This window comes from Arvicanthis niloticus, chromosome 18 (assembly GCF_011762505.2).
Source record: "Arvicanthis niloticus isolate mArvNil1 chromosome 18, mArvNil1.pat.X, whole genome shotgun sequence".
Classification (NCBI taxonomy): domain Eukaryota; kingdom Metazoa; phylum Chordata; class Mammalia; order Rodentia; family Muridae; genus Arvicanthis; species Arvicanthis niloticus.
Genome location: NC_047675.1, coordinates 52095060 through 52115972, shown reverse-complemented (window position 1 = coordinate 52115972; position 20913 = coordinate 52095060). Strand labels below are relative to the sequence as shown.

At 46.8% G+C, this 20913-nt stretch overlaps 1 protein-coding gene across 3 annotated transcripts in view; it reads right to left on the bottom strand.

Moving 5' to 3' along the window:
- Positions 1 to 9662: 9662 nt before the first annotated feature.
- Slc35f3 (solute carrier family 35 member F3) overlaps positions 9663 to 20913 on the bottom strand; it is a 248782-nt gene continuing 237531 nt past the window's right edge. For 2 of the 3 annotated variants that reach the window (XM_076916058.1, XM_034523148.2), the window contains 4 exons: positions 18367 to 18492; positions 16116 to 16308; positions 14491 to 14580; positions 9663 to 11269 (listed from right to left, as the gene is read on the bottom strand). In XM_076916058.1, the coding sequence (XP_076772173.1) occupies positions 11034 to 11269; positions 14491 to 14580; positions 16116 to 16308; positions 18367 to 18492 (645 nt within the window). In that variant the 3' untranslated portion in view covers positions 9663 to 11033. The other variant, XM_076916059.1, reaches the window with a different exon arrangement.

Below are 20913 nucleotides of genomic sequence, written 5' to 3'. Positions count from 1 at the left end.
GCTTACAGGCTCAGAGATTCAGTCCAGTATCATCAAGGTAGAAGCAGGGCAGCATCCAGGCAGGGCATGGTGCAGGAGAAGCTGAGTTCTTTATCTGAAGGCAGCTAGTGGAAGATTAGCTTCCAAGTAGCTAGAGTGAGGGTCTTAAGCCCACTCCCACAGTGACACACCTACTTCAACAAGGCCACACCTTCTAATCCTGCCACTCCCTGGGCTGAGCATAAACAAACCATCACAGACAGTTCAGCCAGGTAGACTTGAGAGACGGGTAACTATTTTATATACATATATATATATATATATATATATATATATATATATCCTCTAAGGCTCAACCAAATGCCATATATATGTGTGTGTGTGTGTGTGTGTGTGTATATGGCATTTGGTTGAGCCTTACAGGATGAATAGAGTTTTCAGAGAAGGCGAGGGACAAAGCCGTCAAGGTAAGAGGAGACTCCCATCTCATCCCGGTCAGAACAGCAGTAATCAGGAAAATAGCTTGCTGCTGAGGATGCAGACTGGAGGGAGCTTTTGCAGGTACAATGGAAATCAGTATGGCAGGACTTAAAGAAGCCAAACACAGAGCTTTCGTACGATTGAATCTTCCACTTCTCAGTATTTACCCCAAGACTCCCAAGTCAACATACTACAGAGATCTCGCACATTCATGTTTACTGCACACTATTTACAAGAGTTAAGTATGGGCCAACCTATGTGTCCAACCACCAAGGACAGGCAAACGGGTGAAACTGGAGACAGTTCTACTAAGTGAACTGTGTCAGTCTCAGAAAGACCCCATTCTTCATGTTCTCTCATTTTTTGCTCTGGATTTGACAGATACATAAAATCTGATGGATGGCTTGCAAATAAATGTGGAATGGGGGGGGGGGCAAAGGGCTGATGGGAGGGAGGGTGAGGAGTGAGAGAGAAGGAGACAGGGTGGAGATGGGTTCAAAGTTATTTAGCAATTGAACAAAAATGCCATACATAACTGTTCTTGTCAGTTTTCTGTTGCTGTGGTAAACACCGTGAGCTCACAGGTTGCACTCCATTGTTGAGGGAAGCTCAGGGAGGAGCTCGAGGGGGGCAGGGACTGAAGCAGATACCACAGAGGAAATCGAGGGCTCTCGTTTGCTCAGCTACATTTCTTAAGCATCCTCAGGCCACCCACCTAGAGATGACCCTGCCCACAGTGACCTGAGCCCTCCTATGTCAGCCAGCAATCAAAAAATTGCCCACAGACGTGATGATCTGGGCAACTCTTTGGGTGCAGTTACCTTTTCTAGGTATGTGCCAAGTCGTCTTATGAAGCTGTAACAGTAATGCTTTAATAATACTTAAAAAAAAAAATCAATGGAACAGTGGCATTTAGTCTTCTTGGCCTGCAATAATAAAACTACCATAAATGACAGTTTATAAATATAATTTATTTCTCACAGTTCCGAAAGCTGAAATGTTAGAACTCAGATGCGAGCCAGCTTAGACCATGCCCTCCGTAGCTGTGTCTCTCCCCACACACGTTACTGAATCTGCACCCAGGCTTCACGGGTGCCAGAGTAGAGAGGTTGGAATGTTACAGATCCAGAGCCTAACCAACATTTATCTTGGGCTATCTTTAGACTCCTCGATAGCCACTCACTGCCCACCTGTGTCAGACCTAACATTCTTATGAATGTTCCATAAGTCCTTTGGAAAGTACAAACAGATCCCCAGATTCCAACAACCAAAAGGCTGTCATAGGGTAGAATCTGAGTCCAATAGCTGCAGCTTCCCTGCTACAAATGGTCTACTTGATGGTCCCACCAGTGGCTGTGAAAAGTGTCTTGATTTATGGCTCTTTATTCTATTATGATCAAAACTTCATGAAAATGTTAACACACTGGAACATGGAATTTAGGATAAACTGAATCTATGTTCTTTGGCCATGGTCACTCATATTTGGCTCCAGAATAAAGTATCTGTTATCTCCTTTGAGGCAAGACTCTCTCTCTCTCTCTCTCTCTCTCTCTCTCTCTCTCTCTCTCTCCTTTTCTTTTTTGCATTGACATGGATAAATGTAACTCTTTTAGTGTCACTGCTGTTGCTATAAAGACCTGGAAATTTTTACAAGATCAGATACATGTCTGCTTTAATTTATTTTTTTGGAGTAAAAATAAAAAGATTCTAATGTGGCATAGGGAAATAATGAAGCAGTTTCAATGTGGCTAAGATGTATGATTTTTTTCTTTTTGTCTAAGTAGACCTGAATGTTCTGAAATTTTTAAAATAATCATCTAAGAGTGCCAGCATGGGCCCTTAGTCGCCTAGGCAATAGAACAGGTTTCCATGGAAACACACGGGCCTGTATCAAAGAAATACCTTGATTTTTAATGGTAGGAATGAGCTTCATCTGAGGAGTACCTAAACCCACTGCAGGCTACTTAGTCTCCCCTGGCCATTGAGCTCATAGCTGTGAATGTAGAGGAATGAAAGATGCACATTTCCTAATTAAGTATTACTGTGCAGGGACCAAAGGGCAGGTAGTCTTTAAGGGGTCCCACATGTTAGTGTACATCTTTATCCAAGGCCCCGGACTCTCTGCATCATCATCTTCCAGTCTCTTGCCCAAGACACAGAAGCAGGGAGGAGATATATGACTCACACTGGCTTTGTGGACCCAGGGCTGAAGAATGGGATGGAGGAAAGCAGGAAGCAGACAGGAAGCAGGAAGCAGACAGGAAAGCAGGAAGCAGACAGGAAATCAGGAAGCAGACAGGAAAGCAGGAAGCAGACAGGAAGCAGGAAGCAGACAGGAAAGCAGGAAGCAGACAGGAAGCAGGAAGCAGGAAGCAGGAAGCAGACAGGTAGATGTTCATGGAATCCCACTTGGTACCATCCAGTCTTTGGCTGAGGCAACAAGTCAATATTCTAGGTCCAGCTCCTTCAGTGAATTCACATTTAACTCATTTCAAACTCGTGGACAATGACCTGCCAGTGCTGAAGCTTAGATTCTGTTGGAGGAGAAACATCTCTCTCTCTCTCTCTCTCTCTCTCTCTCTCTCTCTCTCTCTCTCTCTCTCTCATACACACACACACACACACACACACACACCGTGCCCTAACTAATAAGTTCATATAATTTAAACCGCATGGTACTAATTAAAGAATTATGTAGGATGGGGTTGTGGAGAGTGATGGAGAATGCTATTTTGTAGGTGTGAGAAATCTTTGTGATGAATTTCAGAGGAGCTAAAAGAACAGGTATCAGGGAGAGTGTCTTCTGTGTGGAGGGACAGCCCAGCCTGCAGTGGCAGCATGTGAATGTGCTGGGAAGGGTGTGGGACTCATCACTGATGGATGGAATTTCATCATCTTCCCTGACCATATCTCCAGCCCAGAGCTTCACCTTGGGTCCTACCTAACTCACTTGACACCCGTAAGTAATCAGTTAATATAACCTTTGAAGTGATTGGTATCAGCTTCAGGTGAAGAGGGAAGACCCTGGGTTTCCATTAAAGCAACCTAGCTAGACATCCCCATTTGTGGGGAACATGCCAACCATGCTTTGCCTCTTGACTCTATTTGGCTTCATCTTGGTGACTTTGATTCATGGATTAATCTTTCTGGAACCTGTCCTTAAAGCCAGAGTGAAGCTAGTATTATACAAGACTACCTTATGGACTAATAAGGTCAGCTGAGGGGAAGTGTGCTCTGTCAACTGGAAACTGAAAGAAAATTTTGAAATAGGCCCAAACTAATAAAATAGCAGGGCCCTGTGATTCCTTTTCCTAACCTAAATAGTTAAAAATGCCTGTCAGCAGGTTTGGGCCCAGTTAATTAGTTACAGAAGATGTGGAGTTACAAGACAAAGGCCTATTAAATTATCCAAAGAAACTCACTGACCATGAAAGATTAAAAAAAGTATACAAGGACATCCTTAGAAGAACAGAGATATGTCCAAATGAGTAATGGGCCATCTGGTGTTCCTCCAAACCCTTTCCCCACCTTTGAGGTCTTCTCAAGGTCCAAGAAGCTACAATTTAAGTTTAACTATGCTAACTTAGATAAGCTTCCACCTGCAGGAACTGCCTTCTGCCCTTCGACTGGTACAGCCTGCAGATGTAAAACAGTCAATCATGTGTACCCACCTAAAAATCTCCCACTTCCCCAATCCCTTGGTTATAAAAGTCCTAATCCTTAGAGCCTCCAGGTCAGTCCCTCTATCCCCTATGTGAGATATGGAGATATGGACTGGCCCAGAGCTCTGATTAAACCGCCTCATGTGCTTGCAATAAGTTGGTCTCTCATGTGTCCTTGGGTGCATGCTGTCCTGAGACTTGAGTGGGGTCCCCTGGGGTCCCCTTTTGGGGAGTCTTAGGCCTTTCAGAAACAAAGTATCCTCAGAGTCTGAATAGACCACCAGCACCCTTTTTGCCTCTTTCCTAAGTGCTATCATAACATCACGGCTTACTAACAGGGTATGTTGCCTAGGTATTAGACATGTTTGCTAATCTACTCCTGTAGAGAAATGTCCTCATCTCTGCTCAGGCCTGAAGACAAAAGGACATGGAAGACTAGGTCATGTGACCGTTTCCAAATGAAACTGGGACACGCAGTCAGATCTCCTACTTACAGCTATGCATGCACTTAGGACCTGGTTTAATTGATAAAAGTTCTGGAAACACAAGCTTAATTATCTGAGGTTTAGATTGTTTGTTAGTTTCCTTCTCCCTATGAAGCATGCTTCTTGTCCTGTGTCCCCAACCCCTTTAGGAAGGACTCACGTGGTATCCATGTCCTGAACCAGGGTTTGAGGAGACCAATCTGGATCCAACATTTTTCTGCCCATCCACTTCCCATCCCTGCCAAAGTCTGTGGCACACTGAAGGACACCTGTGTGGACATGGCTCCTTTTCCATGCTGACTTGCCTCTACCTGGTCCAAGTGCTCACTCTCTGACACAATCCTTCCCTCCTCCATCCTCCTTGTAGCGGCATATCCCCCTCCCCCCAAGCTGGGAGAAGCTAAGGTGGGAGGAGTAAAGAGAGGACAAAAGAAGAGAAAGGAAGAAGAGGAGCTAGGGAGGCAGAGATGGAGGAGCAATAGAGAACCATGCATGTACCGAGAGCAGTCCTGGCTAACAACTTATATCTACGTTAGTTAATTGGTTAACACTTCCCATTATGTGGACATCTTGATATTTGGGCATTACCAAATGTATAAAGCTATTAGATAATCTTTAGCCACTAGAGTCTCATTTTTATTGGGTACTGAGTGGATGGCGGGATGGTCTGGGCCCAGCCCAGCCTTGTGGAGACAGCGTGGAAGACTGGCAGAGCCATCTCCCACGCTGGTGTCTCTGGCCGCCCCCCGAAGGCCTAGACTAGTTGGGAAGATGGCGGCTGATTAAGAACAAGCCAGATTGAGTGCTGCCGATTTTAAATAATTACCTCAACACTCTTCTTCTGCATTCAGAAGACTCCATTAAGAGGGCAGCCTGCCCTCACTCAGGCTGTGCTCAGGAATGTCTGGCTATGCTCACTAACTTGATTTTCAAGAAACTAAAATTTCTGAAAATGTATTTGCTACTGTTAAAGGTTTTGGGTTGGAAAGATAGATTTATGCTCTCTAAGATGGGGAAGATACAGGGATAAGAGATTTGAAGGAAATCGAGAGCAGCTTTGCACATATTAGCGTGATACACTTATTGGGGAAGCTAGGGCGTTTAATATGTGGATCGGGAATTTAAGAGAGGCAAAAGCTTGAGACATGCCCCTGAGAATCTCCACTCCACCAAGACAACCTTTAAAATAAAACGTGTTGGGGCTTCATATGTGGCCCAGTTGGTAGACTGCTTGCCTAGTGTGTATGAAGTCCTGGGTTCAATTTCTCGCATTATATAAACTAAACTAGCAAGGTAGCAGACACCTACAACTCCAGCATCCAGGAGATGAAAATGGGAGATTTACACTTCAGTGTTCTCCACTGCTACAAATCATTTGAAGCCAGCCTGGGCTATCTGAGGCTCTTATTCGTCAGGTGCAGCATATAGCTATTTTCCCTAATAGCCTGGACTGTTTAAGGCAAATGACTATGAGAATAAGCCCATCTTTCTGGGGCTGACTAGGTGGTACTTATTTAGTCTAGCTCTGGTTCAATGCACTGATAGGTTAGACTGGCTTTATACACAGCTCTTCCCCGATACCAAATTTGAATGTCAAGAAGGGCTTTCTACTGAGAACGTGTGGTGGCACACTGCTCTAATGCTGACACTCTGGAGTCGGACGGCTCTCTGAGCTTTGTGAGTTCGAGGCCAGCCTGCTCTACACAGGCCATGCTGTCGTGGGGGGGGGGGTGTAGAAGAAGGGGGGGAGAAGGGCTTTTTAGAGGTTTTCTGGAAAGGATGACTCTAATAGGGTTTCCCCAAAGAGGTAAGTCAGCAAGCATGGCTTGAACCCACAGCAATGCCAGGGATTTGTTCTGGAATAGCAAATCAAGAACAAGAAAGAAATCAGGCCAGGGATATGGCTCAGTGATACAGTGCTTGTGTCTGTCTGTCTGTCTGTCTATTCATTATCTCTCATCCTTCATGATCATTTATCTATGGACTATGTCAATCATTTAACAATCACTATCTACCTATCAATCATTTATCCATTACATTATTCTATCCTTAGTCATCCTGCCTCCAGGCTCCTCCTGCCTTGTGATTCTTTCTGAGTTGTAAGCTTAAAATAAATCACTTTCTCCTTAAGTTGCTGGCCATGGGGTTTTAGCACAGCAATAGAAACACTAAGTCAATGCCAACACCCGCTTTGGTACTAACTCATCCCCAGGGGAGAGACCCCGGCCCAGAGACTGTGTCTTAGTAAGGTGCTTGCCTCATCTGTGAGAGGAGGAGGAGTTGCAGAAAAGCTAGTTTCTAATATTACTTTCTTACAGGTAGGTAGGTATTCCTGCCAGAACTGGAGCTCACCAGTCTAATCAGTTTAACCAGTGAGCTCCAGGCCAACAAGATTGATGGAGGACAGCAAAGACTAACCTCTGGACTTCACATGTACGGGGATACCTTTGCACCGCATACATGCCTAAGCGTGCACGTGAGCACTTGTACGCTCACAGAAGCCAAAACACAGCTGGTCTGCAGGTGCTACCTATGCTAGCCTCTAGATGGCAGGCCCTTCCCCAGTGGGGTAGCTTTGGTACCATCAGCTTCCTTTAGTATTTCCCAGGTATAGTATTTTTCTGTTACAGGCTTTCCCCCAGTATCCCCAGTGGTTAAAACCCTGTGGTTATCTCTTTTCCAAAAATAAATCTCCCACCCTACCCTCACTTCGACTCAGGACACGGTGTTCCAGAAAGAGCAGGATTTTAACCCTTTCACTCCATGCCTCCTGTATCTTGTAGTCTTCATTAAAAATTCAGAATATATAATCTATATAATCACTCTTCTGAGTGAAGTCACGAGTGTTAAGCCATGCAGCAGTCACCACCATCTGTCTCCAGAAACTTCTCATCTTCAAAGTGAAGCCCTGCACCATTAAATGCCAGTCCTCCCCAGTCCTTAGCAGACACACTCTTCTTTCTACTTTCTGGCAGAAGTCAGAGCCATGTAGATCTCTGTGTTCAAGGTCAATCTACAGAGCAAGTTTCAGGACAGCCAAGCATATTGAAACCACCATAGGGGGCGTTATTGCGACAGGGGCTCTGAGATACTCTGGCTGGCCCAGAGCTCACTATATAGAGCCTCCTGCCTCCACCTCCTGAGTGTTGGGATTACAGGTGAGCCACACACCTACTTCCTTTCTGGTTGAGTCTGGCCATCCCAGGGCTCTCAAAAGCAGAGTCATAGGGCACCTGTCTTTTTTGTGTTGGGTTTGCTTCCTACTACCCAAGCGCCTCCAGGTACAGAGGTTATTGAGCAGGTGTGAGCAGTTCCTTATTGATTTCTAAGGTTGAATAGTTCTCCACCACGGTATGAGCACACCAGATTCTGTTTATGCATATGTACCTAAGCCCACCCATTCAAACTTCTGTCTGCTAGCCACCCATTTACTCCCACCCTTTGGTCATCACCAATAATGATGCTGATGGAGTGTTTGCTTCCAATTCTTTTTTTTTTAATTGAAAAAATTTTCATAGAATATATTTCAGTTATGCTTTTCTCCTCCCCCAACTGCTTCCAGATCCTCTCCATCTCCCCAGTCACCCAACTTCATGCCCTCTTGGCCTCTTTAAAAAGCAATCAACAACCCCTCCTTTCCCCCCAAGAGGAACACAAAATAAAAGAGCCCAGGGAAACACAAAAACAGAAAACAATCTATACATGCAAAAGTCTGACCAATGAGACAAAAAAAGTTTCTAAATAAAAGCTAAATGAGACAAAAATTTTATAAAATTACCACTAATTGTGTTGGCCAATTACTTGTGAGCATGGTGCTTGCCCTGAGACCTGGTTATACCCAGGGGCACTCCATTTTCCTTGTCTGGTGGGTATTGGCATCTTGTTGGGGTTGAGAGTCTATATCCATGTTCCCCTCTCAGAGCTAGGACCATGTCTGGTTTTAACTTGTACAGGCCTTGTACATGCTGTCAGTCGCTGTGGGTTTACATGTCCGTTAGTCCAGTTTCCTTGGAGACATCCATCATCCCTGGCTCTCATAATCTTTTCATCTCCCTTACAGATCCTTGAGTCTTGAGGGGAAGGCTTTGATTTAGGACCAAGTGCTCCAAAGTCTCTCCCTCTCTGCACATCGTCCAGATGTGGGTCTCTGTCAACCCCCCTCTACTGCAGGAAGAAGCTTTTCTTATAGTTGTGGAGCAAGCCACTGGTCAGAGTGCCAGCCTGGGATGGCCATTGGAGGTTCCTGGGTTAGAAGGGAGGGCTGAGAGGGTCAGCAAGAAAGAGCTCCCAATCTTTTTTAATCTTTAAATTAAAAAATGTGTTTGTGGGTGTCTTGCCTATATGCATATATGTGCTTGTAACTGTGGAAGCCAGAAGAAGGTATTGGAGCGCCTGGAGTTACCGACAGTTGTGAGCTGTCCTGTAGATGCTGGGAACCAAACTTGGGTTCTTTGGAAGAGCAACCAGTGTTCTTAACAGCTGAGCCATCTCCCCGGTTCCATGTTTTTTAAATCTGTGAGCTGACAGGAGAAGATAGATTTGCTATAGGGCAAGTATAGGGCTAACTTTATAGAGGGAGATGTTTGCTGGGCTGAATTAAATGACATTCGGTGGTGGCAGTGACAGGCCCCGACCTTGCCACCTGTGTTGTCTTTTGGACTTTTCTAGAGCAGAGACATGGGTGATGTGATGCCTACCCCATCTTTAGGAACCCTGCCCTCCGAAGCTCTGCACAAGACATGTGGGTCTCACAGCTAACGGCAATAGATGCCTAGACAGCATCACCAACTCTTCTGCCTCTGCCCCCTACAGTGCTGCAGTTACAGGGGTGCGTGCATGCATGTGCATTTAGCCATGTTCAGCTGTTTACAGGCGTGCACATGGTTGCAGGGCAGATATTTTACCACTGAGTCATCTCCTACTGCACCATCCCTTCAGCCCTGGAGACTTACAGTTTCTATGTCTGTCACCATAGCAACAACCATCTTCCCTCTGGCAGCTAGGCAGACTGCACAAGGATCCTTAGTGGGAAGTGACCAGGAGGCACCAAAAGCACACTCAATGCTTTTTGTTTTGTTTCAAATATTTTATTAATCTGTTTGGCCAAACAAGTAATGGAAACTGAGAATAATAATTGGCTAAAAAGTTCAGGTCGTGAGTGCCCCTTTCCCCCCAGGAAACGAAAGACTCCATGGTTCCAGAATGCACCTTTAGGATATGATACCATTTCAAAATCAGGTTCCCATTTGTATGTAACAATGTAAACTTCAAAAATAGTAAACTCTAAGCCCAGTCCCTCTGTACAGATCTATCACAGATAGAAGTCTCCCGCAGACCTAAATTGTGTAAGTAAACAGCCCGGCGCTTAAAAGTTTCTTAAAAAGGCTTACGGACTCAGTAAATAATGTTGCAGTCTCGGTCTGGAAGTGAAAGCCACCAGCCATTCCTCCCACACAGTGCACCTGCTGTGCGTGCCGCATGACGCCAACCACCCTCCAAACGCACTGGCCACCGGCTTTGTCATTTTTGAACACACATATACACATATAGTTTGTGGTTTTTTTTTTTTTTTTAAGATTTCTACATCTAAATCATGAGACGGCGCCAGTGACATATAATGTCACCTCGCTTCACATGGGACAGAGATGCTGTAGAAGGCACTGAGTTCTCCTCATGGTCTTGTGAGAGCAGACCAGCTGGGTCGGAGTTCTGTTTTCTATCATGTGACCTGGCATAGGCCTGTCCTCCGTTTATCTTCGTGTCTATTGTCTTTTTCTGCTTCACCTCTCTCTTTCCTTCCCATCCATCCTTCTGTCCACCAACCATCTATCCACCTATGTTTATCCAACCATCCATCCATCCATACATACATACATACATCTATCCAACCATCCACACATCCACCCATTCACCTACCCATCCATCCACCCACACACCCATCTATCCATCCATCCATCCATCCATCCATCCACCCAGATTAACTGACAATTATCTTTTGGTTCATTGAGATTCCTTAAAATTAAGTATACAGTTCTGGTATAAAACAAAATATGACCTACTATAGCTGAAAAATAATCACAGTGCACAATGTCATTTTCAATTGCTAAGAGGCAGAGCCTTTGCCCTGGCTTGTCCAGCTTGCCTGTCCTCTGAAGAGACCGACACAAGGCTCATTTTACCCCACTTTACATTCATTGAAGAAGCGCTGAGAGGTCCTTTTCTCGTTTGTTTTGAATCGGTACCCTTAGTGGAAGGTCTGACGTGGAAAAGTGCAAGCAAATTGGACATGCCAATAAATACCATAGAACTTACCTCGGTTACCAAAACTGTACATGTATGTACACCTCACCCAACTGAGGTTCCTCCCTTGGGAATAGACCTCAAAAACATTACCATGGGGGCATCCCCGAGTTCTAGAGGAGTTTCCTCAGCGAGCGAAGGATGGGCGGGCCCTTCTGTTCCTGCTCTGGGGTCCTGTGCCCAAGTCTCCACTGCTTTCTGCTGTCTCCTCCTTCTTTCTCACTTTGAGGCGGGTGAGCAATTTGATCAACCAGACATCCCACTCTTCCGGAAGGAGCAGGAGGAGGAAGCCCAGGCCGATAATGATGATGGCGATGACCCGGACTCCGTTGAAGACTATCTGACTGGTGTAGTGATCGACTACTGTGGGAGACAGACCAGCATTTACTCAGTCTGCAGACACAGTGATGTGTCTGAGCATCCGGTAGGGCAGGAGGCTGGTTAGTGCAGGCTGGGGTCGCCTGAACCTCGAAACACCTGTCTCCTCTTAGGCTTGGGTGTCGCCATCTGAATCTAATCTAGCACCCAAGTGTAAGTTGGTGACTTGAGTGTGAGGAAAATAGATCAAGGGTAACTGGGAGCACATGCGTAATTAGACATGCCAGGGGGTTTAATTCTGGTTTGGGTTTCAGGATGAAGAAAATATTATTCATATTTTTTGGTACTTTTCACAGTATCTGTGATGTCATACATGACATTTATAATTTTATCTTACTGCATGTGTATGTGTTTTGATAAGCAAACCTGACCCAGTTCTTTTAGGATACCATTTGTGAATTTTCTTTTTAAAATCTTTGTTTATGTATTGTGATTGATTGATTTATTTATGTATTTATTTATTATTTAATGTGCATACACATGATCTTGTGAGTATCAGGGGCACAGTGTGGTCAAAGAACAAATTTGGGGAGTCATTTCTCTCCTTCCATTTTGCAGATCCCAAAAGTCTAACTTAGGTTACCAGCCATGATGGCAAGGGTCTTCACCCAGCCATCTCTCCCCCTGACTTGTTTTTGTTTCTTGAGTCTCACATAGCCCAGGCTATCCTTGAACTCACTAAGCAGCTGCAGGTGACTTTGAACTCCTGCTTCTCAAGTCATTGCCCCCAAGAGCTGAGGTTACCAGTGTGTGCCATTATACCCAGCTGTAATGAAGAGTTCTCGTTATCCGTGCCCATGGATTGCTGTGAGGTTCTAAGCCTCAGGTGATGCCGCTTCCCCCAAGGGCTTCACTAAGACACCTGACCTGTACTGAAGAGCAGTCAGGTGACAGGAGTAACTGGGAGATGAATTGAGATCTGTTTGTAAAAATCTAATCTCTTTTCTAACAGCCATAACGGTGCTCAAAGCACCCCACTGTTGAAGGCACCTCTCCTCTTTGGGGACACCTCCATTCTCTCCTTGGCTAACCCAGACTGAGTCCAATTGAAGCCTGCCTGCCTCAGGTGATAGTATTGTGTAGGGGGTAGATTGTTTTCTTCTCTTCTACTGGAGGCTGGGCAACTGCCCTCTTCTCGCCCTGGTGGGGGTTGCTTTTCCTCTCTGTCACAGCTAGGCTTTGTTATTTTCCCAACTTCCTGCCTCCTCCTATTTCTCTCTACTCCCTGACACCCCACTTTGCCTAGCAGGGAGGCAGAGAAGGAATAAGAGGGTGCACCCCAAACCAGTTCCTCCCAGAGTCTTCCTGTGGACTCTCAGAAACACTTCAGTTTTTGACACTGACAACTGTTAATTCATTGGCCAAGGATGGTTCACCCAAGGTCCTCTGAGCAGACACCAGGGTGAGCTCTGCAGGCTGGTGACTGCTCTGCCAAGTTCCAGAGCGCTGGTCCTTACCTTCTTCCTTTTGATGGGAACTGGATTCCTGCCTTTGACGTGGGATTAACCCTCTGTTCTGCAGTTAAGCCATGCGAAATGTTCCTTACTAATCTTCAGCTGCAGGATGTGGCAAAAGTAACTCTCAGTGCCAGACTAGTGTGGGATATGCCTTTTACCACATCCCCATGTGACACCAAATTAAAACACATGGCTGTAGGGGTGTTGTGTGAGAAGTGTCTTCCAGGAGCCTAACAAGCCTGTCATGTTTAGACTGCCTTCTGCACCTCGAAGTCTCTCTCTCTCTCTCTCTCTCTCTCTCTCTCTCTCTCTCTCTCTCTCTCTGCTTGTGTGTGTGAGCTACCATGCATGTGGGTACATGTGTGCTGTGTATAAAAATGAGAGGCCACTTCCACTACTGTTTCTTGGGCACCACCTACTTTTGGGGGGGGGAGAGCAACAGGGTCTCTCTCTTGCTTAGAGCCCATTAAGTCGGCCAGGCTAGCTGGTCCATGAGCCCAGGGAGCCTCCTGTCTTTGTTTCCCCAGTATTGCTATGACAAGGGTGTGCCACCATGGTGGCCATCTCCCCGCGCCCCCCGCCCCCAGCTCTGAAGTACCATCATCATACGAATTGTTTCCTCTGCTTTTCAACAAGAACCCAAAGGGGCAGGCACAGCCTTCGACTGTGAGGAGACACACTGACCAAAGGGCAGTGTGATGAATGGGGACCTCAGACATCTAGGGTGGGGTGGGCTGGGCTGGGCCACAGTATGAAGTACTCTTCACACTGTGGCCATGAGGCACCTGGGAGAGTCTGGTCAAGGTGAGGCATAAAGAACTGTGGGACAGGATGGGGAGTCTCTAAAATCAAGAGTGGCTTTGCTTCTGAAAACTCTACTGTAGATAGGATATGGTGCTGGATCCCTGGAAGCCAGTTCTTTAATGGAAACAGGAGTTCAGAGGCAACTTTGCAAAGAGCCAGGGCATGAAGCAGAGGATTCTGGAGAGGAAATTGCAAGCTCAAGCCAGCATAAAGCAGCCAGGGAGAGGAGCCAACTACAAGGCCCCAGGACAAAGTGGGTTCCCATACCCAAAGGGCGCTGGCCCTCATCCAGGAGGCAGAAGGAAATAACATTCCTGCTTCACTGGAGTGCCAACCTGTTTCCACATGCCTGCCCGACGTGGCAAGTTCTCCTCATGAAAGTCACTTGTAAAAACTCACTCATTTCCTGCTCCAGGCTGCCCTAGGTTTGTTCTTTGTTAGGATGGAGACAGCCTTGTACTTTTTGGGCTCAACTGGGCATTGAAGTTTTTCTGCTGAGTTGAGCCTGATGGGACACAGCTGTAATCCTAGAGGCTGGGCAGGAGGACTGCAAATTCATAGACTGTCTAGGTTATGAAATGAGTTTAAGGCTATCTCAACCCTGTCTCAAAACTGAATGTTGAGAAAGGATGAAATATAGCTCAGTGGTAGGGAGTTTGCCTAGTGTGCACCAGGTTCTTGGTACCATCCTAAGTACAGCAAAATAGTTAACAACGACACAAATCTGTCACGGGAAAAGACTGTGTATACAACAAAGGGCTACATGCTAAGTATGCCAAGTGTGTCTTCTTCCTTTGCAGAGGTTGAACATGCACTGTGCAACAGCTACATTAATAATAGAAGTGGCTATGTGAAAGTGTGTGTGTGTGTGTGTGTGTGTGTGTGTGTGTGTGAGATGGTGTGTTTATAACACACCGAGACAGAAATCCATGAAACAATGCTTACCTGCATTTACAGGTACACTGAGGACAATTCCGAGAGACATCAGTGTGGGATACGTGACGGCGATTCCAAAATTTAATACAATATTGAATGCTGAAATAAAGAATTTTGAAGACTAGAGTCACACATAACTGTCTTGTCCTTGACCTTTGTGCTGGCTCATCTGACTCCAGTTTCTCAGAGAGTCAGGAGGCAGGCACTACAAGGAGTCCTGTCATTCCGTGAACTTAAACTTTTTTCTTGAGGACACAGAATTGGGGTTAGGAGGAGCATTCTAACAAGTCACAGAACCTGAGGGAATGGGTCTGAAAAAGGTGACCAAAGAGCTGTCACTATTCTTCATTGTTGGTTCTGTTCCTGGAGTGGCTGAATAGGGATGTGACGTGCCCTCAGCTTATTGTCAACCTGACAGCTTATTGTCAGGTCTCAATTGAGGAACTGCCAAGATCAGATTGACCTGTGGACATTGGAGGGGGGTTGTCTTGATTTTTAATTGATGTTAAGAGGATGTTAAAAGAACTCAGTCCACTGTGGGTGGCATCAATCCTTACGTAGGTGGTCCTGGGATACAGAAGCTAGCTAAGTGTGATCCAGTGACTGAGCTAAAAAGCCAGCAAGCTGTGTTCCTTCATGGTTTCTGCTTCAAGCTCCTGTGTGGGTTTCTGCCCTGTATCCCCTACTTGTTAGACTGTGACTTGGAAGTGTAGCCAGATGAATCCCTCTCCTCCTCTAAGGATGACTTTTTGGCCATCGTGTCTGTCACAGCAGCAAAATGAAACTAGAATGAACTCATGAGGCATCTCTGTCACTTTTCTACCCTGCGGCAGCCTTTATCTAGCAGTGAAATGCTAACAACAATGGTAATTGATTATTCTCGCTGAACAGAGACACTTTCACAGTGCCCCGTGGACACCTGTTACTTAACCCCAGCTGCCACTGTGCTACTCAGAACATCAGTGATAGTTGATATGACAGTTGCCAGGACAATGACCACAGCTCTGTAAAGCCCTCCTAAAGTCCAAGGAGTGGGACTGGAAAGATGGCTGAGCAGTTAAGAGCACCAGTTGTTCTCTCAGAGGGCCCAGGTTCAATTCCCAGCCCCTACATCAGACAGCTCACAGCAACTAGTAATCCCAGCTCCAGGACATCTGACAGACAGCCTCTTTTGGCCTTCATGGACACCTCAGTCACACACATATACATGTAAACAAAAATAAAAATAAGGGGTAAAGAGATGACTCAGGGGTTTAAGAGCACTTGCTGCTCTCACAGAGGATACTGAGTTTGGTTTCTAACACTTACATTGTGGCTCATAACCATCTGTCACTCCAGTCCTAGGGGATCTGAGATCATCAGACCTCCACAGGCATCACACAGTGAACATACATGCAGGCAAAACTCATAAACCTAAAGGTACACTCAAATACAATGAAATGATACATCTTTTTACAAGCCCTACCTTCTAAGGCCACCCCTTAAGGGTTAAAAACCCTTAAATATTGCTCTTTTAAGAAATCGCAAGGACTTTGAAAAAGAATGAGAACTTCAGGACAGCAAGGGAGCATGGGCTTTTCCTTCTGTGTCTGTTGCTATCTGCAGGGGCTTCTGCACGGGCTGGTGCTACTTACTCAATAAGAGAATGGAAAACCCACAGAGGTATCCCCATGGAATGTCGTCGAAGGAATTCCAGTACTCCACTCGGGTGAAGTAGAGAATGACCGGGATGCAGGTGATGAAGAGGATGTTGAACACACCCAAGATGGACAGGAATAAGGCTGCTTCTCCGAACTTGGCGCTGCCCAGCAGCAGCTTGAACAGAACCTGCCAGAGAGAGTAGGAGGTGAGGATAAACCCAGACCCACCGATGTGGAAGTGACAAATCCGGGGGATGCTGGCACGGTGGGCACCATAGTTCCGCTGGGTTTGACCTTCCTTGTCTGTCAGTGAAGCCTGATAAAGCTTGGTGGAGTTTTGCAGTCTACATGCTGTGTAGCAGCAGGTTCAGGCTGAATTATGTCTGGCCTCACAAACTTTGTCTCCAGGAGTCATGGGTCTGCATACTGCACACGGCTGTTATATGCTATGTTCACAATGCATAGAATGCATAGGACTGTCTACCACGATTGTATATCTTCTCTGGAGCCTCCAAATGGATCCTGACCCAGGACAATGCTCACAATTCCATCCCCCTCTCTGTGTGTGCATGCACACGTGCAAATGTGTGCCTGGCAGTGTGAGGGTCAGAGTCAGAGATTGACCTCAGGTGTCTTCCTGGATTAATTTCCGTGTTATATATTGAGACAGGTTCTTTATTTGAACCCAGAGCCTGCCTATCGGGTTGGTTAGCTAGCCAGCTTCCTTGGAGGGTCTTCCACCTCTGTCTTCCATGTACTGGGATCATAGATGGGTTGCCAAGCCCAGTTAGTACTTACAGAGGACTGGGATTCTGAACTCCAGACCCTGTGCTTGCAAGGCAAGCACTTTATCTGTGAGCAGCACACCAAACAGCCATTGCCACCCCCCAAAGAGGGCTTTATCTGCAAAGATGTTTTCTTTGAAACATAATTGAAGGACTTTGCTAATCCCTGCTCCATCATACCTCCCTTTGTAGAAATGACACGGGGTTTAGTGAACTGCACTAGACTTAATCCTTCTGCAATGTTCTTGTTTGCATGTTGTTTTTGATGTTCAAAGGGCTGGGCGACAAGGGACAGATGTGGCTGTGTGGCCAGAAGATGGACTCAGGCATGTCTGTGTACCCTATCCAACTTGTTTTGTGAACAAGGAGCCCAGTCAAGTGGCTGTCCGTGTAGTCCTTGTGGTTTCTTTGCCTGGTGTGTTCCCCACATATACGCAGATGATTGAGAAAGGGATGGAAGAACTTCTGACTGCCTAGGTAATCCCTCTACACAGGTGCTATGGTTTAAAGGTGACATGTCCCCGCAGGCTTGTGTGTTTGAACATGTGGTTCCCAGCTGGTGGCTCTGTTTGGGAAGGTCATGGAAGCTTTAGGAAAATAGGCCTAATCAGGCAGCGATCACTGGGAGTAGGTGGAGCCTATCTAGAGGAAGTGATTACAGAGGGTGGAATCTAGCCAGAGGCAGACATCACTGGGAATGGGTGGAGCCTAGCTAGAGGAAGTGCTCATGGGGGGTGGAGCCTAGCTAGAGGAAGTGATCATTGGGAGTGGGTGGAGCCTAGCTAGAGGAAGTGATTACTGCGGGTGGGTGTGTGAAGATGTTTTGTAGCCCTGATCTCTAAGGAGGAGAGAGAGGACCAAGGGGAGAGGAAAGCAGAGAGGGGGAGAGAAAGGAGCTGGGAAAAGACAGCATGGAGCCTGGCAGAATTGGTGTAAAAGCAGGACACTCTGCTACACCACAGTCATTTGTTGTCTCTAGACTGGCGCTTAGGAAGTACTTTCCAATGGCTTCTAACAGTTGTCAAAACTTTTGTTTTTCTTTTCTGAGGCAAAGGCTTGTGGCAATGTTCCTGCCTCCATGAGAAGACATAAGCTACTCTGACCAGCTCTTGCCAAAGATACTTTTGTGCATTTATTTCCCAAGTAGGGTTTGAACCGTCATGGACTCATAGTACTTGGTACCCCCAAAACCACACAGCCAAGGAGTTATATGACAAAGCCATACACATAATCCAGTCTCTGTGTCCCATCAGCCACAAGCACAGATGGGTCCAGGGGTCCAGTCTTTCTCAGCTGCCTGCCTGGACTGCCCTGGTGCTGTCTGCCTCTTGATGCATACTGAAAGTATCTGCTCTTCTCAGAAGCCCACACACCATCCAGAATGTCTGAAGTGAGAGGCTGTGAATCCCAGAGCTCTGCTGCCCCCAAACATGCTGGGAAGGTGGGTTCATTGTGCCTACCTTGTAGAGAGCCGACATGGAAGCAGAGCCCACCACCAGGGCTATGCCAATGACTGAGTGACTGTGGAAGCCATCGGCGTAGGTCATCATGACAATGCCTGCGATGGCGAGGATGGCGGCCACGATCTATGGGAAGGAGGAGACATTGTCAGGCATGGAGGGAGGAGACACTGTCAGGCCATGGAGGGAGGAGACACTGTCAGGCATGGAGGGAGGAGACACTTTCAGGCCTTGGAAGGAGGAACAAGTGCTTAAGAGCTAGAGTGTTCTACTCATGGGTTCTTCCAGATAGAAGAAAGCAGTGTCTCATCCCAAGACTCTTGGGTGGAGCAGGTAGAGGTAGCTGATGGGGTGGAGCTTACAGGATACCTATCTAAGCTCGACAGAACCAAAATGCTGAGGCACGGGTAGCCAGGGTGGTGATGTGGCTTTGTCTCAGGCTGCAGCCAGGGCTGGCCACTGTGTCTTGACAGATAGGTGATCATATTCTGGGGACAGGTTCCTCAGTCATGACAAAGCCTGAGGGACAGTACCTAGTCAGCACCTGGGAACTACTGAGCTCTCTTCCCACCTTCTACAGGTACCTCACAGGGCCTAGACTTGGTGTTATTTTCTTCTCAACAGGAATCACATAGTGGTAGCAACAGAAGTTGTCTTCATTTGACATGCTAGCATTAGGAACTGATCACAGCACTGTCCCTCAAGGGCTGTACATCATACCTGGACCTGGAAGTGTGCCCTCCCCCCCACCCCCTTAGCTGTTTTTTCCCTGGGTCTCTCCTCTATGCTGCTCTTAGCACTTGCTAGGTTGTGGGATGCAATCTCTAAGGAGAAACATCCAGAACATGTGCAGGGTCCAAGCAGAGGCAGCTGCAGCACTCACAGAGCCCTAGGGAACTAGGAGAGAGGAAGACGCTTTAAAATTGACCTTAGTTGGCAGCATCTGACAGCTGAGCTTCAGGAGCCAACACTGAGGCACGTCCTATGCACTTCCTTGCTGAAGCTCAAACCAGGGGCTTAGTGATGCTCACCTTCTTTTATAGATGTAAGACTCAGAGAGGTTAAGGAATCTGCCCCAGGACACACAGCTAGAAGCAGAAGAGTCTAAACATAGGCTATTGAATACCAAATCTGGTTTAACATTTAAATGAGTAACAGTCTGTGGTTAACCATCATTGCCAGCTTGAGGGGATTTAGACTCATCCTGGGAACACTGGACCTGTCTGTGAGGGACTTTGTACTGGGTTACTGAAGGTAAGTTGTGTGGGTGGCACCACCCCATGGACTGGAGTCCTAGACTGAGGAGAAAGTGAGCTGAGCACAAGCTTCCATATCTCTGCTTCCTGACTACAGGCGTACAGGACTACAGTCTACCTCCATGTCTTCCCCACCATGATGGACTGTATCCCTCAAACCGTGAGCCACAGTCAACCCTCCCTTCCTTAAGCTGCCTTTGTTGGGTGCTTGTCTCAGCAACAAGAGAAGCAACTAAGACACAGAGTGAGCCATGCCGTGAACAGAGGCTTGTCTGGGTCATCTTGGGCTACCTTGTGAATTTGATGGCATCCTGATATGTAGGAGACCCAAAGGAAGGAAGAAGAGGGGGAAGAAGAGGGAGTGGGAGAGGGAGGGGGGGAGAGAGAGGAGAAAAAGAGAGAGGAAGGGAGGAGGGAGGAAAGAAGGAAGGAAGGAAGGAGAGAGAGAGATTTCTGATGATTCTGAAAGTGTGTATGGCTGACATCTGAAGTAACAAAGGAGACTGGGTTCTTTTTTCTGAAGACTTGCAAGGCAGATTCCAGCCTCTCCCATGCTCTTCATTACTGCTTAACAACCAACAGTTAAGAGCTTCCACTTCAACCGGGCTGTGCAGAGATCCAGGGAGAGGCTAGAGAGGTCCGACAGAGCAGGTGAGGCTGTCCTCTGTGCTTGTGGAGACAAACAACTCAGGCCCTGTGGGTTTGCTCAGGCAGAAGGCAGCAGAGTCAGTGCCTTCCTGGGGCCCTAGCACTGGTCTTGACGTCTGCGGGTCTGACTGTGGGGTATCTGTTCTCTCAGCTTTAGCAGCCCCTTTGGAAGGCGAGGCCACCTTCTGAAGTGTGTGGATGCTTTTTTACCTCACTTTCAAGACCCTTCAGTCAGAAGATCAGAGTCCAGGCTCTCCTCTAGCCAGAGCGTTCAAGGAAGCCAAGTGTGACAGGGAGAGAGCTGCTGGCTTTAGGTTCCATACACTGAGACACCAGAGGCTTTTTGGTTTCCTTGTGAAAGTATTCCCTGACTATTTTCTGTGTTTCACTGAACTCCCCCTCAGACCTGTCAAGTTTGTCCTGTGGATTCACAGGTTCTGGGTACAACGTCTTAATCTAGGGCACCAAATGGTGACCTCTCTTCTCTGTCCAACTTTAAAGACTAGGCAAGCTAAGGTTCAGACATTGGTTCTGGTCATGGACCCATGGCCTTGTCACCGACTCCAAGTCTGAGCATTTGGCCACCGTGTGAGAACCTCTGCTCCAGGGCCCACAGGAGGAGAAGTCCTTGGAAGTAGAGACG